The sequence below is a fragment of the Scyliorhinus canicula genome, chromosome 5 (assembly GCF_902713615.1).
Source record: "Scyliorhinus canicula chromosome 5, sScyCan1.1, whole genome shotgun sequence".
Taxonomy (NCBI): domain Eukaryota; kingdom Metazoa; phylum Chordata; class Chondrichthyes; order Carcharhiniformes; family Scyliorhinidae; genus Scyliorhinus; species Scyliorhinus canicula.
Window position 1 is genome coordinate 122,131,805 of NC_052150.1, and position 25,891 is coordinate 122,157,695.

At 45.9% G+C, this 25,891-nt stretch overlaps 1 protein-coding gene across 1 annotated transcript in view; it reads left to right on the forward strand.

Annotated features, from left to right (window-relative positions):
- Nucleotides 1-25,891, forward strand: part of LOC119965679 (BPTI/Kunitz domain-containing protein-like) — an 80,688-nt gene that overhangs the window by 7,859 nt on the left and 46,938 nt on the right. The window contains exon 2 of the mRNA XM_038796443.1: nt 355-528. Coding sequence (XP_038652371.1) covers nt 355-528 — 174 coding nt within the window. The remainder of the gene's footprint in view (nt 1-354; nt 529-25,891) is intronic.

Consider the following 25,891-nt stretch of genomic DNA (forward strand, 5'->3'; position numbering starts at 1 on the left):
GGGTTAGATTCCAGGCCCTCAGTAGATCCAGCAAGTGCATAATAGAGTGAGACTAGTTTTCTCAATATAATGTGCAGATTTGCCAGATAGTGATCCTGCCCGCAATGGGCAGGATTCAGATTGTGATGTCTCATGCGATCCTGTTATAGCTCCCAAGTCGTGGCAAACTGGGTAGATCCCAGAAGAGGGATCCTCTGGCTTCTACAATCCATGCCTTGCCACCTTTCAGGCGTAACACTCCAATAGATCATGCCCCTCATGTTATTATTTTAGTAGTAACCAAGATCTCTGTGAATTAAATTAATTATTATGTCATTCTACAGATGTTACATGAAACGATTTTTATTTTTCCAGTCAATCCAGTCTGCTCTCTGCCACGTGAAGTGGGACCATGTCGGGCATATAATCTCCGTTATTTTTACAATCAAATCACAAACGCCTGTGAGCAATTTATATACGGAGGCTGTAAGGGAAATGCAAACAGCTTTATGACGATAGCGGAATGCGTAAGCAATTGCCCAACTGCATGTAAGTTTCTGTCCCAACAGCTTTTTCAACAGGGCATGTTAATTTGAGAAAAATAATTGTGACAGGAAGAGTGAGAGTTTCTGCTAAGAGAACAAAATATAAAATTGCCTTTATTCTCGTGCTAAATGGATTTCTGTCAATATGATCTTTCCAGCTTTTAAAAAAAATCTTCAAAATATTTTGCCACATCATTCTGTCAACAAGTTTATATCCAAGTATACTGCTTTAATATTTTGTCAAAGCTAACTTCACACTTTCATTTCTGAATTCACAAATCCAAGGTATTTTAAATTTGTAAAATTCCATCCTTTCATTGGGATTGATTCTAAATGGGAACCTGCTTCCAACTCCACCTGTATTGATGATGTCCATATTTTAAAGAGAGAATATTACATTTGCACAATGGGTGAATGATGTTCTATTGCTGCCATACAATCAGGCCTGGCAACATTGAGACAATCTCCAATTTCATCACACTCTACTCAAATATTACAAAAGAGGAGTTGGGTTGAAAGTCGCAGGTCTGTCTGCCTTTCAGTATAGGCCTATTATGTGCTGTGTTATAATGATATAATACCTTGTGCATATTTACTGTACAAGACAAAGGCACCAATCGCTCATAAGGGATGTGGTAAACATGTTGTGGATTCATTTCTTGAGGCTCGGCAATCATGCAGTTATCTCTTGAAGGGACTTTACAACATTATAAAATAATTGTGGCAATTCAATTGCCAATTCCCCGTGATTTCTCGCTGCCTGTATGAGTTGTGGTCACACAGTCTTGACAGATATGAGATGATCATGACTGGATTATTGAAGGAGCACAATGGTGGTTTAAGTGACAGTATCTGAGCAGCACAATGAGGGGTTGGAGGCTGAAGCTGAGACTGCATGAGGAATGAAGAAATTGTTTCCTCAGCACTGAGCAAATCTCTGACATTGAGCCACTGAAGGGTTCAGCTGAAGGGAGGCATTTCGAAGTGAGGCTTCACACAAGGAGGTTCCAGCATAGGGACGGCTGAAAAAAAAGTGGTACAGAGATTGTGGGAATAGTGCACTCTGGAGGAGGTTCCTCAAGTGAGGATGAGGGAAGGAGAATGAGGGAGTGGAGAACAGCTGATCAGAGGTCGCAGCAACCAGCTTGCCAACTGCATACACAGCCGGCGATGCTGAAGGATCAAGAGGCCTCAGAGAGGAGTGTAAGCAGAGCTGCCCAGGGGGACAATGTTACCCTGAAGGAAGGTTGGACAAGCCGAGCTCAAATTACCTTCACATGGCAGAGAGCCAGCGTTGTCGCCTGTGGCACTGAACATCATGGTATTCTTATACTTCTATCCCTCAGTATCCTTCTAAGGATCAACAGGAGATCTGTGTAGCACATCATGATTGTTAACCCAATATTGGACTGAGATAGTCACAGATGCATTGTTCAGGTGTGTGTATAACTTGATAAACTCTACACTGATGATGACAGCCAGGTCGAGAGATGAAAAGGTTTTGGGTCCATCATGAATTGTCACGCCAAATCACCAGAGTTTTAACTCAGTATAAGTGGCAGGGTGGCCTGGGATTTGTCCGCCCTGCCATTATCGTAGTGGGCTGAGGTTCCACACCCATATAAACATTCACTCTCAGCAGCCCAGAACTCGTTGTGGCTGGTGATAACCCACCAAAGAGGCAAACCCTCAGCACAGAAATGGGTCTATAGCAGGTGGAGGAAGTGACAGTCATTGTCTCTGACAGTCTGAGGACTGCTGGAGGGAAATCTCCTGCTCAATGCGAGTCCAATTTGCAGATCTTGAAATCGGCCCTCAGAGTTGTTAGCGCACCAAATGCTGTGAGGGGTGTCGTAGACAGTGTTATCAAAAGCCATCAGCAGATTAGAACAGAGGATGGAGGAGTCTGATCTCATGACCCAGCATGTGAGCTCATTGAGTGACCATTGAAAGGGAGGCATCAGCTGTGCAGACTTTTACCCAGTGGTTGTGCCAGATGTGCTCTCGGGCCTGAACAACATTGCTCTATCCATGAGTAAAATCCATCACTGGCTAGACAAGAGGGGGATGGGGCACCTTAACCACTCTCCAGGAGCCTTTCTCCTGTTGGAATCACGGAGGGTCCCTCAGGCTCCCACAGGGAGAAGGGGCATCAGCTGGAAATCCTGGGCTAATCCAGACAGGACTCTCCAACTGCTCCGCCCCCTTTGCCCGGGACCACAGCAACTCCAGCTGCTCCGGCGAAGGTGGGTGCACTTTCCCAACAGCAGGAGACTCAAACGGCCAGGGATTTCTCACCTGAGCCTCCAGACGGTGCCCTCCAAAGAACCTCAGGCAACAGGGCATAGCAGTCAACTGGCTGCATCCACCTCAGTTCCGGATATTGGGAATGCACCTTGACGTTCCAGTAGGATTAGGAATATTAAGAAATGCAGAGAGCACAGTGGTGGTTTGGGTGAACACTCACTGTATATAATTGGCACATCTATAAATACATTTTGCTTTTCTGAAAGCCTCATCTGTGAATGGTTCTTCCATCTGATGCAGTGCAGCCAGGTCATCCAAGTGTAACAGATACCTGCTCATCACTCATTTCCCATTGTGTATAATCTCTTCAGTAAGTCCTTTGCTGTGTTATGTGCCTGATGCAATTGTAATGTAAAGGTGTTTGACAGAGCAAGGATTCATGTGGCACTGGAGAATAGCACTGCTGCTGCTGATGTACAGAGTCACATTGTAAGAGTCTATGAGGGAACAGGTAGAGGTGAGTAAGTATCCAATGTGCATGACAGGAGCAGCAGCATGTTTTATGCTAACTTAGGAACTGTATATAGTTGAAGATTATAGGCAGAATTCACTGCTTTGTGACTGCAGGCTGAATTTTCAGGTCCCCACATGTTTCTTGCCTACTCACCGTTCACTGGCAGCGGGATCTCTCTTCCCTCCGCTTTCCAATGGGATTTCCCATTGCATCTTCCTCGCACCACCAAGAAACTCATGGGTTGGGTGCGCTGCCACCGGGAAAGGAAAATACCAATGGCCGGCGAATTCCGGCATTCAAGCAAAAGAGGTGGCACCAGGGTGTCTTCCCCACTGGTTAGAATTGTGGGATTCCACACCAGCTGCTGCATTGGAACTTAATTCATTCTGTACAGCTGTGTGCACCCCCTTCCCTGCCCCTCCCCAATCCCCCCTCCTACGCTCCAGGTGAACTGGCAGCAGATTCACCAGCTGGCAGATTCGAAGGTTCTGGCGCCATATTTAAACACTAATCCAGTGCACACATATCACTCTCTCCAGCCCACCTGCCTTCACCAGACAATGCAGGATTGTCAGCAACCCAGAGGAAAAAGGTTTACAGCCTCAAAAGTAGGGAGCTTCACCCTTCATGTCAATGTCAACCTCAGTGCAATTTGGTTACTGCGACCCCTTGTGTGTTGTCATGGAGATGTGTGTAATTCTTTATTAGAGGGTATGATGGGTGCGTTCTTACCCCTTTAGTTCTCATGGGATAGCAGTGCACTGAGGAGGGCTCATCAGCAATGTGACTTCTGCTCATCTGGTGTCCTAAAACAAGACATGCACCTGAACTGGTGTCTGTATCCCCTTCACGGCATCCTTACTAGCGTAGGGAAGCATCGAGCCTCACCCTCACACCCCTGTACTTCCTTGGGGGACTTAAGTTAACAAAATGAGTGCATTGCCAGGACACCAATGACCACAGCTGCGATTTAATCTTAGTGAGTCATGATCCAAGTGTGAATGCAGGACCCATCTTCTCAGCAACAGCTCGGCTGTTCCCTCAGAATGCACAAAATGACTTGAAGAGCTAGACCAGATGTCTCCTGACGATTGACTTCGTTTTACTCCTCTCAGAACCTTTCCGCTATTAGGATATATGGGGCTCACCCCCAAATCTTCCCTCCTCCACTGCATCAGCAGGCTGATATTGTCCCTCAGCATCCCCCGAGGGTTCCTGCACCTCCTCATCTTCATCTTCCGAGGAGTGCCCCTCCTCCAGTTAATCCTTTTGTAGGGGCTCTCCTTTCTGTACAGCCAGATTGAGAAGGGCAGAGCAAACTGCGATCATGTGGCAAACCCTCTACGGTCCATATTACAGAGAGCCACCTGAGTGTCCAGAATCACATCTTCAGATGTCCTACGGTCTTCTCCATGAAGGAGTGTGTGATATGAGCAACTTTCTACCTTTCCCTAGCTGGAATTTGAGGGCGATGCACCAGAGTCAAGAACCGGAGTTAAGTAGGTTACGTGTATGACCTACCTACTTTGCTTATGATACAGGTCACAGACGTTGGTAATTCATAGACAAGAAAAACTTGAATGAGTGTACACCTTGCAGCACAAAGGATGATGATGAAACTTCAGAGTAGGACTTTAAATTGATCTATACACGGGCAAGCACATTGTTGGAGCCTATGCGCTATCCAGACCTACTGGAGAGGGAGGAAGCACCTCCTTCCTCCTCTCAAAGGTCATGATGTCTGGTTCCTGCTTTTAAAAAGCAGTAGTGATTCATGCCTGAGAGACATCATGCTTGGTTAGTGGGACGATGCACTAAGATCAGAAGATTTAACTTTAAATTCACTAAGTACATTATGAGCGCAATTCTTCGGTTTGAAAATTAAGTATTCCTGAGAATCGGGACTGTACCTCACTGGCAACAGGAGAGTTATAGAGGTGGAAGTCTCATAGCTTTACTTGTGATAAATTATGTACAGCTGTGAACACTTACTGCGAGCACTTACTCCCTTACTGATTTGAGATGACAGTTTAAATATTATTCATTAGTTTATTTTCTTTCATTAGTGCTCGAAAAGAGTATAAAGTTGGTTAGCTGGATATTGGATTCATTGTTTGAGAGTTGAAGTCTGTAATGCTGTATCGTGGGAGTGTCCCTTGAAGAAATGTTTTTTGTCTTATCACATGACATCAGTGATGTCAGTGGTGGGTTGAGCTGGGCCATGGCTCTGGGAGTTTTTTCTTCCGCTTTGAGTTTTGGACTGGTTTTTAACTGCACAGGTTGAAAGAAGTATTTCTCTCTATCTTCAATTTAAAATCTGTTTCTAGACTGCTTGGTAATTTAACAGAGATAATTGCTTTCTGGAAGGAATTCAAATCTAGCTGTTTGAAAAGGGGAACAGAGTATCAGTGCTTTACCAGTGAGAGTGCCGTGTGCTGGACCACACCTCTGAAAAGGGGTTTCTGTTTATTTGGATTTTGTTATTGAATTGGAACAGTTAAAGGGGAATTCATTAAGTGTTATACATAGATCACTGAAGCTGCATGGGTCTTTGTGTTTGTAATTGATTTAAAAAACTTGTTGTGTGTGTTTGCACAAATGTTAACTAAGTTTGTGGAATAGAGATTTTTTTTATAATTAAAAGCGCCGAAGATGTCATTGAATAACAACCTGAAAGGTGGGCTCTTGTGCTCATCTTACCAAATTCAACAAAATGTTGAGGTCAGGTGAACTCCATAATAGACTTTGAAGCTTTCAAATCAGGGCCAATAGCACAATAATGGAAACGATTTGTGTCTTGTTTCCTACTTTATCTGGCTTGGATCCATTTAATCAGATGAATGTGAGGCTGATAGAATTGGTGGGTGTGTAAGGTGGAGATGGCTGTTCAGTGTAAGTCCCCTATGCTGTGAAGTGTTGCTGAGTGATTGATGGAGGTGTGTTGCATTGAGCAGAATGGAGATTGGTGTTTGAACAGAGACAGCAGCATGATTAATATGCCTGTTAACTTTGGTCATTCTAACACCTGACAAACTGTTAATTCATAAATGTTTTAGATGATCGATGTGAATTAATCTGTATTGCATCTTCTTTTCCTTTTCTAGGAAAGTGATTGAACAGTGGTGACACTAACCATGGTAAGAACATCTTATGAATTACCTCTTAGCTGTGTTATTATACGAACTGTCGCCTTGAAGGGATTTTGTTACAGGTTGAAGTCAGTTTGTTTGCAATTCCGTAAGTCCCTGTGAAATCTCAAGCACTAATAATGTTCAATTTTATGGACTAAGCTAACAGGTATCTTAACTTCACCGGCAAGCTCAGGTAGACCTAAAGATAACACCGCTTGCAGGAAGGAAAAATTCTGTTCATCACAAAGCAGAAAAATGCCCCCAAGATCTTTCACAGGAGTGTGTCAAAATAATTGAATGGCAAAGCAAGAAGAAATTTTCAGGAGTAATTTGTGGTGGATTTTAACAGATTTACATGGAAATGTTCAGAAGAAGAAACCTCAGTGGTTGAGGCATGGCTGCCAATGATGGGGTAAAGGTGCTAGAAATGCACAAAAGTCAAGTGTCAGGATAGGAGGACTCACAGTTGGTATTGGCTGGTTGCTGGTTAGGGTTGGAAGAGATTACGAGATGGAGAGGGATGAGGTTGTGAAGGGATTTCAAGAGGACCAGGAGCCAATCCAGGTAATTATCGGTGAGAGGAGATGAAATCTGCCCGGATACAAACCCCAGTTGGCCTCATTAAAACCAGAGGTAATTAATATCTTCATTCTTTTCACAGCAGTGTTCATGTGATTTTTGAAGATGATTAGTTACTGTGTGATTCATGTACACAACCTGTCCAGAGAATGCAATATAAGCTTTTGTTTTAGATTTAGAGCTTCAGGTCGTCCCAAACCTGATACATGAATGGATACAGCTTTGATGATGCATCACCCAGACTTAAAAACAGCAGCTCCTTTTCTCACCAAAAATGATGTCAGAACCTGCTGAGAGTTTCTATCATTTCCTGTTTGTGTTTCAGAGTCCAGCATCTGCAATAATGTGCTTTAATTTACATCAACTCTGACTTGGTCAGATTCTATGCGCTTGATTTGCTCCCATCTCCTGAACATGCAATTAATTAGCGGATGACGGTGATCTCTGAGGATATTTAGATGTGGAAATTCTTTTCTATCCATTCAGGTGAAGAGGCTTTAAACCACAAGAATATACTTATTCACTTTTGCAGATTTGATCACATGTTCTAAACCAGTCCAACTGTATAATCCCCGACCAAAAGTCGACTTACTGTGCTGTAAAGGGTAATTTGAATGTGGGTCTCCATTTCTTGGAACATGCGGGGCCTACACACAGTTCACTTAGAAACTCAGTAAATGTCATGGGCCTGTCCATGCGGTCTGTTAATAGTGGAAGCACTGTAATATTGCATTGTCATGGCACATGGAACCTTATTCATTTTTCTAAAATATTTTAAATCTGAAACTGTCTTTTACTTTTGACATTATGTGTAATTCCTAATTGACCATAGATCTTCTGCATATGTTAAGACATAACATGGGGATGCAACCTTCCCAAGTGATCCTGATCACACCATCAAACATCTCAAAACAAAATGAATTGGCTACGCTAAATTTATTTTAAAACAATCTCTGTCCTGTTAATGATGTTCTCTTTTAATGGTCCCATTGGCATCAGCCGCCAATAGTACAAGTTCCAACAAGCTATTAGATGTAGCATTAGAATTTAAATTTACCACATTTTGAGTTGTGACAGGAGAATATATTTGCTCTGGAAAACACTTCCCCTTGATTCATCGTCATGGACAATATTCCAAAAATGTTTATTGGTCCAGAAATCCTTTGATATTTTCACTTCTCCTCACCTCCATGCACTAGAACATTACACTCTCAAGCTGGCAACGGCTCTGTCTCCTTGGACTCCCTTGAAATAGGTGGAGAGAGGTGCTCACCTCCTTCCTCCCTCTCAAAGGTCATGACCTGGTTCCTGGTTTTTAAAAGCAGTAGTAATTCGTGCCCTGAGAGGACATCATGCTTGGTGGGTGGGAAGATGCCCTGAGATCTGAAGATTCCACTTGAACCTCATTCAGGACATTATTGGGCTTGATTCTTTGGTTTCAAAATTAAATCACTGAAGGTATCTATTGTTTAATTAATAACCTGATAGTTTTTGTTGCTTTTTTCGGGATAGAATTCCTGCCGATTCTATTCATGTACATCCTGTCACAACATCGGTTTCTTATTATCCGGTCATGACTCGCTAAACAAGGATTTTAAAAAAATATTTTCAGGCATCAATCTGTTCACTTCCCCCAATCCCAGATGCAGCTTTCCCGATGAACAAAAACCCAAAATACTGCAGGTGCTGGAAATCTGAAACAAAAATCGAAATAGTTGGAGGTACAGGTCAGGCAGCATCTGTCGAGAGAGCACAAGCCAGTCAATGATTCTGACATGGGGGCTCACGGTAGCATGGTGGTTAGCATCAATGCTTCACAGCTCCAGGGTCCCAGGTTCGATTCCCGGCTGGGTCACTGTCTGTGTGGTAGGTTGCACGTCCTCCCCCGTGTGTGCGTGGGGTTTGCTCCGGTTTCCTCCCACAGTCCAAAGATGTGCGGGTTAGGTGGATTGGCCATGCTGATAATTGCCCGTAGTGTAAGGTTAATGGGGGGATTGTTGGGTTACGGGTATACGGGTTACGTGGGTTTAAGGTAGGGTGATCATTGCTGCGGCACAACATCGAGGGCCGAAGGGCCTGGTTCTGTGCGGTACTGTTCTATGTTCTATGTGACCCTTCATCAGAACCCAATCATCAGATAATTTGTATTCTCTTTATAGATGCTGTCTGAACTTGTCCCCACAATTTTTGTTTTTGTGGTTTATTGCAAATTTCATGGTTTCTGCACACTCCTCTGTGAAACGCTTAAAGTTATTGCACATACCCAGGAAACTCCTTTTTTATTTCATGTTGATCGGTATCTACAAATGCAGCATAACCTGAACATGACTGTCTGACTCTAATCTTAACCTCATATTGCTGCCTCCACGATAACCTTTCACCCCTGTTTAAGTTAAGAATCTGTATAGGTCTGCTTTAGAAATATTCAAAGATTCTGCTTCCACTGTTTTTTGAGGAAGTGAGTTCCAGAGACTCATAACCGTAAGGATGCGATTCAGTGGATTTTGAACGGCACGTTTATCGGGGTGGCCCTCTGTGCCTGCAGGGCTGAAAAAGACATCTTACCAATTTTTCTTGGCCTGGCAAGGAACTCACTATCAAGGACACTCTTTAAGTCATTGCTCCTCGCTGATCACTACTCATGGATTGGGGCATCATTATTAAAGGCAGTCCCGATCTTTTGATCCACTCAGCTCCCCCACTGCAGACTCCCGGAGCCCCACCACCTTATCCAACATCCCTTTTCCAGGTTTTATGAGCAACCCCTCACCCTACCTCGTATGGGCATGGGCCCCAAGGGCCCAATTCCTGATAAGGGCAAGCTGCCATCTTGGAATTGCCAGCCTGCCAGCTTGGCAGTACCCCTGCCAACCTGGCCATGCCACTGGGAACACTGCAGTGCCAGGGTAGCTGTTGGCAGTGCCAAGATGCCAGACTGGCAGTGGCCAGTGTGCCCAGCTGCCACCGTAATGCCAAGGTACTACACTGCCCAGTGCCCAAACAGCCGGGGGCCTCAATTCCCGAGTGACAGCCCCCCCAGGTACCATCACAACTGGTTCACGACTTTGTGAACCAGTATTAAACAGTGCCTGGTTCAGGTTTCACTGGAAGGTCGAGGGATTTCCGCTGAATGTCGTGAGATGTTTCGAGTGTCGTGAATCCTGCAAGATGCCTCTTGCGAAATTCAACAGCCTTGTCTTGACAACCCAAGGTCGGGCGCAACGAGGGCCGCTGAATCGTCCACCTAAATATTTCTCCTCGTCACGATCTTAAATGAGTGACCAATTATTTTTAAACAATGATCTATAGTTCTAGATCCTTCCACAAGGGTAAGTAGGATCTCTACGTCCACTCTGCCAATATGCCTCAGATCAAACAAGTTGCCTCTTACCCTTGTAAACTCTCATTGATACAAATCATATCACTCCATGTTTTCCTCAGAAGAAACCCGCCTATTCCTTATATTACTCTGAGAAGTCGCCTTGGAACTGCTTCTGAAGCATTTACATCAGTCAGGCAGGGAGGAAGGGGTCGAGCGAGGGAACCATGTGTTTACCAAAGAAGTGGAATCTCTTGTTAGAGGAAGAAGGAGGCCTATGTGAAGATGAGGTCGTGAAGTTTCAGTTGGGGCGCTTGACAGTTACAGGAAGCGAGGAAGGATCTAAAGAGAGAGCTGGAGACGAGCACGAGGGGACATGAGAAGTCTTTGGCAGGTAGGATCAAGGAAAACCCAAAAGCTTTCTATAGGTATGTCAGGAATAAAAGAATGACTAGGGTAAGAGTAGGGCCAGTCAGGACAGTGGTGTGAAGTTGTGTGTGGAGCTGAGGAGATAAGCGGATACTAAATGAATACTTTTCGTCAGTATTCACTCAAGAAAAAGATAATATTGTGGAGGAGAATGCTGAGACCCAGGCTATTAGAATAGATGGCATTGAGGGTGCGTAGGGAAGAAGTGTGGCAATTCTGGACAAGGTGAAAATAGATAAGTCCCCGGGGCCGGATGGGATTTATCCTAGGATTCTTTGGGAAGCCAGGGAAGAGATGCTGAGCCTTTGGCTTTGATTTTAGGTCATCATTGGCTACAGGAATAGTGCCAGAGGACTGGAGGATAGCAATGTGGTCCCTTTGTTCAAGAAGGGGAGTAGAGATAACCCCGGTAACTATAGGCCGGTGAGCCTAACGTCTGTGGTGGGTAAGGTCTTGGAGAGGATTATAAAAGATACGATTTATAATCATCTAGATAGGAATAATATGATTAGGGATAGTCAGCATGGTTTTGTGAAGGGTAGGTCATGCCTCACAAACCTTATCGAGTTCTTTGAGAAGGTGACTGAACAGGTAGACGAGGGTAGAGCAGTTGATGTGGTGTATATGGATTTCAGTAAAGCATTTGATAAGGTTCCCCACGGTCGGCTATTGCAGAAAAGTACGGAGGCTGGGGATTGAGGGTGATTTAGAGATGTGGATCAGAAATTGGCTAGTTGAAAGAAGACAGAGAGTGGTAGTTGATGGGAAGTGTCAGAATGGAGTTCAGTTACGAGTGGCGTACCACAAGGATCTGTTCTGGGGCCGTTGCTGTTTGTCATTTTTATAAATGACCTAGAGGAGGGTGCAGAAGGATGGGTGAGTAAATTTGCAGACGACACTAAAGTCGGTGGAGTTGTAGACAGTGCGGAAGGATGTTGCAGGTTACAGAGTGACATAGATAAGCTGCAGAGCTGGGCTGAGAGGTGGCAAATGGAGTTTAATGTGGAGAAGTGTGAGGTGATTCACTTTGGAAAGAATAACAGGAATGCGGAATATTTGGCTAATGGTAAAATTCTTGGTAGTGTGGATGAGCAGAGGGATCTCGGTGTCCATGTACATAGATCCCTGAAAGTTGCCACCCAGGTTGATAGGGTTGTGAAGAAGGCCTATGGTGTGTTGGCCTTTATTGGTAGAGGGATTGAGTTCCGGAGCCATGAGGTCATGTTGCAGTTGTACAAAACTCTAGTACGGCCGCATTTGGAGTATTGCGTACAGTTCTGGTCGCCTCATTATAGGAAGGACGTGGAAGCCTTGGAACGGGTGCAGAGGAGATTTACCAGGATGTTGCCTGGTATGGAGGGAAAATCTTATGAGGAAAGGCTGATGGACTTGAGGTTGTTTTCGTTAGAGAGAAGAAGGTTAAGAGGTGACTTAATAGAGGCATACAAAATGATAAGAGGGTTAGATAGGGTGGACAGCGAGAGCCTTCTCCCGCGGATGGAGGTGGCTAGCACAAGGGGACATAGCCTTAAATTGAGGGGTAATAGATATAGGACAGAGGTCAGAGGTGGGTTTTTAACGCAAAGAGTGGTGAGGGCCGTGGAATGCCTACCTGCAACAGTAGTGAACTCGCCAACATTGAGGGCATTTAAAAGTTTACTGGATAAGCATATGGATAAGGGCATAGTGTAGGTTAGATGGCCTTTAGTTTTTTTCCATGTCGGTGCAACATCGAGGGCCGAAGGGCCTGTACTGCGCTGTATCGTTCTATGTTCTATGTTCTAATCTTTCCATAAATATGGAGACCATTCTTTACAGAAGTCTCTTTGGTCTCACCAATGCCCTGTACAATTGAAATATGATGTGAATTGAAGTACAGCATAACCTCCCTACTTTTGTAATCAATTCCCTTCACAATAAACAGTCTATTCGCTTTCCTAATTACTTGCTGTACTGTCTACCATCCTTTTGTGATTTAGGCATGAGTGCAGCCATTTTGAAACTAAGGGTCATGGACCTGTGGTTGGGTTACGGGCATGTGTTGGGAGGATTGCAGACCAATTTGTTGCCACGTTCCAACCATTGGAAAAAGTGCCCAATGGCCCAGATTGGCTTTCAAGAATGCGGCCATTCCACACATGCATGCCCCTCAGCCGGTCCAGCAGTGAGCAGGCTGCAGCCCAGCAGGCCAGATCGCCAACTCCAGACTTCAGCGCATTGTCCCATGGTCAGAATTTTTTTTGCAAATCGCTGGAGGTTTCCTGCCAGAAACAGCAGCAAAGAGCAGGTCATGCACCCGTACACTGACATCACTTGCTCTGGGCGCAAAGTCACGGATGATAGATTTCTCCTTTTGTAGCTGCCAGTAAGCAAGCAACGGGTCTGTGTTAAAAACTGAAGGTGGATAATTCTGTAATGAAGGAAGAGAGGGTCACGGACACAAACAGGCCAGGATCTCACAATTAAATTGGCTGCAGAGAACCTCTCAGTCGCATCCACAGCAGGACAAAGCAGTGCTGGTGTGAGCTGTATCCAGAGCTCCGGGGCCTCTGGTGATCATTTAAGAGGAACTGAAATCAGGAACAATGCAGTATAAAGATGATTTCTGGAGGTATTGCCTTGTTATTTTGCCATTGCAAATCAGGATGTAAAGCAAATCTGTGGCCTAAAACAAATCAGGATGTAAAGCCCATGAAGGTCAGCAGCATCGGTTTGCTAAGGTCAGCCGGCGTGAGTCATGAAGATCAATGGCATGGGTCACGAAGGTCAGGCGGCGTGGGTCCCGAAGGTCAGCATGGGTTCCGAGGTCATCCTGGGTCCCGAAGGTCATCCTGGGTCCCGAAGGTCGACTGGTTGGTAAAAGTGGGTCCCAGGAAAAAAAGTATGTAAACCTCTGCACAGGACACAGAGATCTTCCCGCAATCTCACACTGTTTAGACTATAAGCTTCTTCGTTATTCTTGTTGCAAAAATGGACAATTTCTCATTTTCACACATCTCCTGCCATGTGCCAGATTTTGCCTAATCACTTCACCTATTTATGTCCCTTTGTAGCCTTCTTACGACCTCTTCATAATTTGTTTTCCTATTTATCCTCGTGTGTGATCAGCAAATATAACAATTATACATGCACAGAACATACAGCGCAAAAGGAGGCTATTGAGTCTGCACCAACCGACTTAGAGCCCTCATTTCCATCCTATCCCCGTAAGAAGTCTTACAACACCAGGTTAAAGTCCAACAGGTTTGTTTCAAACACGAGCTTTCGGAGCACTGCTCCTTCCACAGGTGAGGAATTCAGATTCACCTGAGGAAGGAGCAGTGCTCAGAAAGCTCGTGTTTGAAACAAACCTGTTGGACTTTAACTTAGTGTTGTAAGACTTCTTACTGTGCTCATTCCAGTCCAACTTCGGCATCTCCACATCATCCTATCCCCGTAAACCAATAATCCCTTCTTATTTTATTTGGACACTAAGGGAAAATTTAGCATGGCCATCCACCTAACACTGCACGTCTTTGGACTGTGGGAGTAAACTGGAGCACCCGGAGGAAACCCACGCAGACACGGGAAGAACGTGCAGACTCCACACAGACAGTGACCCAGCGGGGAATCAAAGCTGGGACCCTGGCGCTGTGTAGCCACATTGCTAGCCACTTGTGCTACCGTGCTGCCCATACCTTTAGTCTCTTCATGCAATTCAGTTCTATAAATAGAAAAATGTTGAAGCCCCAACTCTGAATCCTGTGGTACACCACTCGTTACTCCACCAACCAGACGATGGCCCATTTATGCCAGCTCACTGTTTCACTGTTAGCTAGCCAATCTTCTATCGATGCCATTTGTTACGCCCCACATCATGAGATTTATTTTTTGCAATAATCTTGATGTGGCACCTTAGCAAATCTCTTCTGGAATATAAAGTACAGTACATCCACCAGTTCCCCTGTAGACACAGCACATGTGACTCTTCGAAGAAACTCCAATTATTGGAAAAACAAGACTTTCTTTTCACAAACCAGGTTAGCTCTATCATAGAACATAGAACATAGAACATAGAACCAGTACAGCACAGAACAGGCCCTTCGGCCCTCGATGTTGTGCCGAACAATGATCACCCCACTTAAACCCACGTAACTCGTATACCCGTAACCCAACAATCCCCCCCATTAACCTTACACTACGGGCAATTTAGCATGGCCAATCCACCTAACCCGCACATCTTTGGATTGGCCTGAATATTTCCAAGTGCCAGGTAACATTTTAGTTGTGACTGTTGTGAATAGACTAAGCAGTCTTTGCACGGTGAGTTTCCTCCTTATTACTGTCCGCTGAAACCTTTTTAACCTGATTATTAATCTGCCACAGAGACACCTATTTAAATACATCCCAGAAGATCTTTGTGCTGAAACTTGTTTGGACTTGGATCCTTCTTGAATAACGTTGGAATCGAATTACTAAAATAGAATATGCCTTTATTGTGAGTGAATTTTTCTTTGAAAGTATCCTTGCACATTATGAGAGAATATTGAAAGTCAATTCCACATTAAAAAATCCCGAACTCAGGATTGTTGAATATAAGGAATGTGCAATGCACTGGCTCATATTTCTTTCCTTGACATGTTGTTTCCATTTTGGCAGGTGACAGGAAAACAATGAAAACCAAGGAAGTTCCTGCTGCACCAGAGTAAATGAGTATTGAAATACAATCAAAAAAAAAAAGTTCTGAGTTAAATAGATTGATGTTTCTGATTGGCAAAATTACAATGTTGCTTTGAATGCTTGGACTCCCTTTAAATCCTATCATGCTTTAAGGGCTACTAATTTATTTGAATACATTTGAGAATAAGGGAAATCTGACAAGTGAAGCATAAATTTCAAAGGTGTTGCCCTGGTGGAAGGTATTTTGTTTTGCAACTGTTATGAACTACGACAAAAAGCATATATCATTTATGTTCCAAAACAAAAAAAAATAAAAATTGATTGAATTGTAAATGATGCGGTGTGTGAATGGATTTATATCTGTAGATTATATGATGACATTTCTGAAACTTTTCCACAGAAATGTTTGTAAGTCTACAGGACCATTTTACCATTTGGTGAAGTGTTTTCAATGATTTCATAGGGGCTTCAATGTGGACCTTTGGCGCGATTCAAACGCCGCGTCACGCCCGGCCCGGATACGGCTCTGACGATGAATAGCGGGCAAATCCCAAATCGGCCTTTGCACCGGATGCAATACCTTGTGCGGGTTGCACGACTTGATATTCCCCCCTGCAATGTGTATCTCACCCTCGCTGGGCGAGATCCAGATAATCATATAGAAATGAGCTGGGAAGAATCAGTTCCAACAAACACTCAGTGGTTACTGGATATGTGCTTGGACTTGTATCCCACATCTTGTACGTTAATTCCAGACTGCAGTGGCTTGGTGAGATGGGAGCAAGGCAATTAGATCTCTGTCCAGGTGCCACTTCTCATCCTGGATTGAGGGAGGCTGATAATAACACACTGACATGCCGAAGGAATACTGGCAAGTCAATCCAGTGTCTCGGGATTCCAAGGGTGTCCTGCCTCTCCTCAACCGCTTTTTGGTCGGCTGAGGGAGTGTGCACCTGCACTTGTACAGGAGAATCCTCAGCAGGCTGGAGCCCCCGAGGCCTCGAATATCACAGGATGACCACCATGGTCAATTCAGTCACGAGAGGGCAGTGCAGTCAGCAGGCTCGAGGAGTGATATGATATATTTGAACAAATTCCATAACTAACACAGTATTAAAATATATTTAACATTACATGAGAAAATGTCTCACAATAAACCCTTAAGCAATTCTAATCAATGTAGCAGCACAATATCCCTTAACTGCTATCTTTATTCCCACCAAAACATAAAAAAAGTTATTTTAGTTCTCAATCCACTGTTAAATACAGTTACCGCTCAGGAATACTTGTTAGACAGAGATGTTCTCTGAGACTGTATTAAAGAAAAATACCTGAGCCCTATCAGAACCATGCAGAAACTCTAGCTGTATTCCTTCAGAAGTTGTTTCTCAGTTTGTTTTCAGCTCAGCTTCTCATCAGACATTTCTGAACTGCTTGGAAAGAAACTGTTAATCTGTCGACAGACTGAAATGCAGTGAGAGCAAAATGCTGGACATTTGCCCACAACTCCATCTAAACCTCAACGTACTCCAAATGGCTGACACCTGAGCTCCTCACAATAATGACATCATCTTACCAAGCTGAAATCTAATTAACTCCACACGGAATAACCTTCATCCAACACAGCTCCAGCAGCCCAAGCTTTTTACATTGTCGCAATTGCACCCCTGGCTCCCAACCTTTCAAACCAGGATTTTTTAAAAATGCGACGACAAAGGAAAAACAGGAATTAAGAGCAGAAGAAGGCAATTCAGCCCCTCGAGCCTGCTCCGCCATTCAATCAGATCATGGCTGATCTCATCCTGGTTTCAAATCCACCTCCCTGTTCCCCATATCCCTTCACCATGATTTTTGAAAAAATATATCTATCTCCTTCTTGAAACCAGTTAATAATTCAGAATCCACTGATCCATGGGGCGAGTTCCACAGATTCACCACCCTCTGCAAGAAGTAGGTCCTCCTCATCTCAGTTTTAAATCTATCACCTGTCAATCTATATCTGTGACCTCTCATTCTAGTTTTCCCCACAAGGGGGAACATTTGGTCTATGTTAACTTCATCAATCCCTCTCAGTAGTTTATATACCTCGATCAGATTCCCTCTCATTCTTCTAAACTCCAGCAAGTATAAGCCCAAAGTGTTCAATCTCTCCTCATACATCAAACCTTTCATTCCGGAATCAATCTGGTGAACATTCTGTGAACTGCGTCCAATGCCACGACATCCTTCATCGAATAAGAAGACCAAAACTTTATGCGTTACTCCAGATACACTACACCCTATAGACTTGCAACAACACCTCTATACTTTTAATAATCTACTTTTCATAATCGACATGAGAAAAAAGAAGGCTGGAGTGGGACCGCTGAACCTGTGGCCCCTCACCACAGCGGAACAGAGGGCACTGGGACATGGTCAGTAATCTCGGACAGATATCAGTCTCCAAGGCAAAGGTCGGCATTGGGCGAGGAACTGAGACCCCTCTACAGTGCGGTTCCCCATGGTTTGTGTGTCACCACTGCACACGCACCTCACCCCACACACCCACTCCCCACCACCATCTCTCCACAGCCCTCCTCCACCCACCTCCCTCGCACACACCCACACCACTCACACTCCCCCCGGATCACAAACCAATCATGCGGCCTGTCTTGGGTGTTGAAGGAGGTCGTGGCGTTGGTAAAGGCCCTCCTGGTGTGCACCACACCCGACCACTACCAGAACCAAAAGGACATCGATGGAAGGCCTCGACTCGCATCCTATGACACCCCGGAGCTCAATTCCGGGGAAGACACCAGTTTCCATTACAGCTTTCTCCAACACCCTCCACCATCTCAGAGTCATTCACCTTGGTTGGACACTTTAGTGAAGATGCTCTTGGGGCACTATCTGGTGTGCACCACCCTCACATGCTCCGGTACAGCAGGTGGAGGTATGAACTCCTGAGCGGACAGACGATCACGGTTGGGCTGACCCCAGGGAGTAGCTGTCGTCCAGATGGGTTTTGGGCTTCTGTAACGGACGGTCCCATCGATAGCGGAGATGCAGTCACAGTGCCAGGGGCTGCAAAATGGGGTGTCAGAACCATTCAGATACCTGCTGGAGTAGATGGAGGAATCCAACCATCAGTAGGAGCAGGTGATGGTGCTGACCATGCATGACATCCAGGCCAACACCGCACAGGTGATGTCTGTGGTGAGGCCCTGGGGGAGAAGGTTTCAGCCATGGGGTCAAGATATCCAAGGCTTTGGGCAATCTGTGCAGACAGTGGGCAAGGCCCAGGTCAGAGCTGCACCACCACAGGCAGCCATATACCAGAGCCACCTGGACATTGCAGCGGAACTCCAGAGCCTGACCCACTCACAGCGGGTCATGACTGAGAGGGTCGCAGCGTTGCCCGGGGCATTGGCCGACGTGGCACAGACAGAGGGAGGTAGCCCAGGCCCAGAGGGAGATGGCTCAGTCACTGGCTGATGTGGCACAGACACACAAGCTGGTGGCAGTCACAGCATGATGCGGCACAGCCCAGAGGGAGGTGGTCCAGTCATTGGCCACAAGCATGAAGACCCTGGTTGGGCCAAGAGCGGGTCTCCAGGACTGGCAGTGCCAGATGGCGGTTTCCTCCTCCGCTCACACTGCTGTCCCATGGAGTAGCCCAGGGGACATTGGGAACTCAGAGAGGAGGAGGTGATGAGATCCATGCTGATGACGGCAGCAGGCGAGGTGACAGATCACCGTAGTTCCTTGGACACCCCCCCCCCACCACCTTCCACCCACCCCCCTCTTGTCCCTGGCACACCACACAGGCAGCGGGCAGAACAGGGCAGCACAATGCTACCTGGGACATCTGAGCAGCATCCCGATCACCCAGAAGACAGCCGCCGAATGGGATCCAGATCACAGGGTGGTAATCGCAGCAGGCTGCCTCCATTCCTGGTGTACCGCCTGGGCATCCACCTAGACCAAGGTTAGGTACCGTTAGGCCTGAAAGGTAGACACCAGTTAGGTTGGCATGCATGCAGCACATAAGATATTGATAGTGGCTGGGGCACACACCTGTTCATATATGTTCAGAATAAAAACATGTTCGCTATGTTACACCCTGCCATCAGTGCTCTGTCAGAAGGGTGTGTACGATGGACTGGGCTGGCTGCAGAGCTGGGCTGAGTGCGTGTGGGGTAGTGGGCAGAGTGTGGGAGGGGACTTGGACCATGGACTCCAGTACAGCCAGCGGTCACTGATCCTGTGCACCACATCCATACCAGCCTCACCTCCCCCTTTGCCACCCCAGGGGTTTGGTGGGACCGCATGAAGGAATGGTCAGTTCGCATGCAGGGATCACCCAGGTGGATGGTGGAAAGTGCCACTGTGGCCAGTGCTCAGACTTTGGCAAATGTGTGGTGCAGAAGAGTTCATCGCGGGTTTGTGAAGAGCTGCCTGTCATCTGCAGGTGCTTGTACCGTCGATCAGCCCCTGGACGCAGGGCACCTCGGCGATGGCTACTAACCCGACTGCCCATGCAGTCAGGTGGGCTCGGTCCACATTGAAATTGATGCATTGCAGCAACCAGTAATATTGGGTCTTTGTGACGGCAATGCTGCACCTGTGCATCCAGCGCTGTGGGAATGCGGTCAGGCCCCCACTGGAAGGACTCTATGGCGTAGAAGTTCAGGATGAACGTCTCCTTGATGACCAATGGGAGCGGATGACCTCACTAATTCCCCCCAGTGACATGTATGCCGTGATCTGGCAGATATATCTCACTGTCTCTCAGATCAGCCAGAGCCTTCATGGCAGGCCCGGTGCACAAGGAGCCTGTTGCTGTAACCTCCTTCCAACCTCCTCCTAGACCTGTTAGGAAGCTGGCTTTACATCCTCACTAGCTGCCTCCTGTTCCTCTGGGGCAATCTCAGATGCTGAATGATCCTCCTCCTCGAGCAGCTCCAGCTCGTACAGCCACAGTGCATCCCCCAGGTCTGCGGCAACGAGGACGAAGGCTGCCATTTCTTGTTGAATTCCAATATCCATTGTCTGCAAGGGGTGAAAGGCCAACACGTTAGCATGGAGTGTAGCCCCATGCCCCAACCTGGTCCAACGGGCTACATGATATCCCTGGTTTGCACAGCATATCCTCCTAAGCCTGCATAACACCCCCATTTCCACATCCCTGGCCCCTTCGGTGCCCGACACCAAGGGGGCCTCTGGCCCTAACGTCCATCCCTGCTACCAGGGGTGCCATTGGCTGGTGCTGCCCTTGTCAGTGGTAAACACCATGACCCCCGTACGGCACCACCCTGTAGGGGCTACTGTGGGTGTTGCCCTTGGGTGTGGTGCATGATGCCCCGCTGGAGGATAGCAACCATTTGAAGGAGAGGGTTGTTATGGAAGGATGGGGTGCGGGGACAGTCAAGGGTGGGGCTGGGTAGTGTAATTGAAAATATGGAAAGATATTCATTTGAAAAATGGAAGTCGGGCAATACTTGATCTAAGAAACATGAGAGAATGTGGGGAAAAATCCCACGAAGGGTTAACAGCAGCTGCAGGAGAGGGCTGTGAAATGCAGATAGCCTTTGTCAAGACAGTTTGAGCAAACAAAACAAGCAGGTCTTTCAAGTCAAATCGAGTGAATTTTAGGTAAAACAGCTAAAACCAATGGTTCGCACCTTCTTGAAGTGAGCGATCTAAGTATGCATCTGGAAAAGAATGGATGAGGTTTTCAGTTGAATTAGGTGACAAATGTATAGGTGTGCAGTTCTGCTGACATCAGGTAATTATAGAAAGCTGGCGATAACGTGTCTACGGGAACACCACGTTAGACCCAAAAATCAAAGTCACAATTATGAGCTGGGGACACAATTTGATAACAATAAAACTATAGAAATGACAGGAATCAAAAGTCACACCACTTTGAAATCAAATGCATTTTTGAGCATCACAATGGATTTCAATGTAATCAAAGATCTATGAGATGAGGTCATGCTCAAAATGAATACTTATCATGTTAAAAAAATTCAGATTAAAGGTACCTTTACAATCCAAGAGAAATAAAAGTTACTTTACAATAAAGTCATAAAAACTTAATAACTGTTAGAAAGATATATAAACCCTAAGAAAGGGGACAACCAGCAGAGTCAGCTCAGAGTCAGCTTACAGTCACCTCGGTCACGGGAAAGAGACAGAGCAACGCAGCCAAGCTAAAACAGCTAATACATCTAAGGGAGACCAGAATTTAATGAGGAGCAGAGTCAGCTCAGAATCAGCTCAGGAGCCAACTCTCATAGCTCGGTACATGGGAAAGATAGAGCATAGTAACCAAGCAGAACAGTGGATCCATCTGAGGAAGACCAAAAGCTAAGAAGAGTGATTGTCAAGGTGATCCTGAAGGTCATTCAACCAACCAGAAGGATCAGAAGCAAGATCTTTTTACTTTTCTGTTAAGATTGTGATTGCATCTTTTAAAAAAAAAATATAATAACAAAAAATAACTTAAAAGTTTTAAACTGAAACAGTGGTTATTACTAAGTTACTTTACTTACTTAGCAACGTGGGACCCAGGATCGATGCTACGAAGTGGTAAGTAGATGAAATCTTCTGTGCAGGTATGGGTTATACCGGGGGATAAGTTGAAAACATGGTTCAGTGGGTGTGTGGGGTCGTGTGGTATTGGCACCATATGGCTAGTGGCACACTGCAGAACCATGGGTCGAGGTGGGTGGTCAGTGGGGTGTGCAGCAAGATTGTGGCTTGCACGCCGTGGCAATGGCTGCCTTTGAGTAGACATCCTGGTCCCATGGGTGTCACCTCGGCCCATGGTCCATCCCCTAGTCACACACTGTCAACCCCCCCAGCTGCACCCCTCTCCCCGCTGGCCCTCACAGGAGCCACCCCAAGCCAGCTCGGCCGGGGTCAGGACCGGCAGCCCACGGTCGCACATATGCGTCACCTTCCTCCTCTCTCCACCCCATCAGCCATGGGTGCCTGTTTCCCAATTTTAAAAGGCGCAAATGAACTTCGCCGTCACGAATTTGATCAGCTGAGGATCACGGAGGCCCCGGAGAATACCAGATCAGACCAGTTAATGATCTGCAGTGTTTACTATACGTACAGAGTAGAACGCATTGGCACCACTGTCAAGGCACCAGAACATGGCAATTCGGAGTGAATGCGGCCACAATTTCAGCATCAAGACTGATTCTCCATCCAATCGCCTTTCCTGAATTCGGCGTTGACCGATGGAGAATCCCACCCCTGGTCTCTGAGAGTGACTGAGGATATGAGTTATGACAATGTCCTGGGATGTGAGCACACAGCTGAAGGATTCATTTGTGGTGATCAAAGAGCAGCAGCTCATTGAAACAGGAAATGTGTTTTTGGAAAATGAAAGCTGAATAATCCCAGGTAGTCTGTAGCCCCACATGTGTGCAGTCAATTGCCTTCTATCAGAAGAATTCTCACAATGGCAGCAAATCTCACAGACTGGTTCCTGGCTCTCAGTGTCGGTGGAGAGTCGCACAAATGAATTGTCTCTTGTCAACAGAACATTGCTGAATTCCATGATACACTTGTGAGTGTCTGCCTTTGAGATACCAGAAATATCCCCAGTGGAGAGCCCTGGAATACCCAACAAGTATTGAAATTTAATGTCACAGTGACTTTTAAACTTATTGGAATTGGGCTGTCTCCCAATGCACAAGGAAATCTGTCTTCCTGAAGGAGTTACATTGGTATATAATGGAAGATGGCTCAATCGCGTATTGACTCCCTGCTGAAGGACAGGTCTTAGGTAGGTTCAAGTCAAGTAACCCTAACCTATACAAAAAATCAAGGTATGACCTCCACAAAGCCATCTCAGATGCCAAGAATATCAGATCAAGCTAGGTCACAGACTAGCGTTACAGACTCGGCGGTCATGGCAAGGCCTAAACAACATAATGGGCTACAAAGCGAAGCCAGGCAGTACCTCCAGCAATAGCGCACCCACCCCGATTAACTCAATGCATTCTATGCTTGGTTCAATCAGGAAACCAACAATCCGCTCTCAAGTGCCCCAGCAGCCCATAACACCCCCATACCCACAGTCATAGCTTCTGAAGTCAGATTGGCTTTCCTGAAAGTGAACCCTCGGAAGGCAACAGGTCCGGATGGGATTCCTGGTCATGCACTCAGAGCCTGTGCGGACCAGCTGGCAGATGTGTTAGCAGATATCTTTAACCTTTCCCTCCCCCACTCCGAGGTCCCCACCTGCTTCAAGAAGACCACCATCTTACCGGTGCCAAAGAAGAAACAGGTAACATACCTCAATGACTACCGTCCGGTGGCCCTGACTTCAGTCGTAATGAAGTGCGTCGAGAGGTTGGTCATAAAGCGCATCACCTCCATACTCCCAGAACACCTTATCCACTGCAATTAGCATACCATTGCAACCGGTGCACAGCTGACACCATCCCTGGCCCTACACTCTCCTTCGAGCATCTGGAAAACAAGGACTTCTGTATCAGACTCTTACTTATTGATTCGCTCTGCCTCCAACACTGTATTCCCGCCAAGCTCCTATCAAAGCTCCAACATCTAGGACTTGGCTCCGCACGTTGCAACTGGATCCTAGACTTTCTGACCCACATACCCACAATCCATAAAATAAACACACACTTCCTCCACAATAGTCCTCGTACCGGGGGCCCGCACCTCTGCGTACTTAGCCCCCTACTATACTCCCTGTACACACACGACTGCGTGGCAAAAGTTGTTTCCAACTCGATCTGCAAGTTTGCAGATGATAACGACCATAGTGAGGCCGAATTTCGAATAAAGACGATCAGAATACATGAGGGAGATCGTGAACACCAGCATCGGGTGAAGCATACAGGGGTGTAATGTTAATGAGGTCAGTCCATAAGAGAGTCGTTTAGGAGTCTGGTAAAAGCGGGGAAGAAGCTGTTTATGAGTCTGTTTGTGCGTGTTCTCAGACTTTTGTATATCCTGCCCGATGGAAGAAGTTGGAAGAGTGAGTAAGCCGGGTGGGAGGGGTCTTTGATTATGCCGCCCGCTTTCCCCAGGCAGCAGCAGGTGTAGATGGAGTGAATGGATGGGAGGCAGGTTCGTGTGATGGACTGGGCTGTGTTCACGACTCTCTGACGTTTCTTGCGGTCCTGGGCCGAGCAGTTGCCATACCAGGCTGTGATGCAGCCAGATTGGATACTTTTATGGTGCATCTGTAAAAGTTGGTAAGAGTTAATCTAGACATGCCAAATTTCCTTAGTTTCCTGAGGAAGTATAGGCTTTCTTGGTGGTAGCATCGACGTGGGTGGACCAGGAGTGGAGTGATTCAGTGACAATATTCTATCCCTTAATGCCAGCAAAATGAATGAATGAATCAAAATGAATGAGTTGGTCGTTGACTTCAGGAAGTAACTGTATCTGTACACATCCCTGTCAGCATTAACGGGGCCGAGGTGGAGATGGTTAGCAGTTTCAAATTCCTACGGGTACACATGTCCAAAAATCGGTCCTGGTCCACTTCACCCGATGCTGGTGTTTATGTAGTTACATTGTATACCTTGTGTTGCCCTATTATTTGTTTGTTTTAATTTTCTTTATTTTCATGTAATTAATGATCTGTTGAGCTGCCCTCAGAAAATTACTTTTCACTGTACCTTGGTACACGTGACAATAAACAAAATTCAATCTAAGATCATGACATTCTCACCAGACTGTGACATCTCTGATATTGGAGTTGGGGACCAAGGGCAATGTGTCCAGATGACACTAAGATGAGTGGTAAAGCGAAAAGTGCAGAGGATACTGGAAGTCTGTGAGGGATTTGGACAGGTTACGTGAATGGGCTAGGGTCTGGGCAGATGGAATACAATGTTGACAAATATGAGGTTATCCATTTTGGTAGGAATAACAGCAAACGGGATTATATTTAAACAATAAAATATAAAGCATCCGCTGTGCAGAGAGACTTGGGTGTGCTAGTGCATGAGTCCAGAAGGTTGGTTTACAGGTGCAACAGGTGATTAAGAAGGCAAAATGGAATTCTGTCCTTCATTGCTAGAGGGATGGAGTTTAAGGACTAGGGATGTTATGTTGCAATTGTATAAGGTGTTAGTGAGACCACACCTGGAGTTTGTGTTCAGGTTTTGTCTCCTTACTTGAGAAAGGACGTACTGGAGTGGAGGGTGGTGCAGAGGTAAGATTCACTAGGTTAATCCCCGAGCTGAAGGGGTTGGATTATGAGGAGCGGTTGAGTAGACTGGGACTGTACTTGTTGGAATTTAGAAGGATAGGGGGTTCTTATAGAAACATTAAAATTATGAAGGAATAGATAGGATAGATGCGGGCAGGTTGTTTCCATTGTCGGGTGAAAGCAGAAGTAGGGACATAGCCTCAAAATAAGGGGAAGTAGATTTAGGACTGAGTTTAGGAGGAATCTTCTTCACCCAAAGGGGTTGTGAATCTATGGAATTCCTTCCCAGTGAAGCGTTGA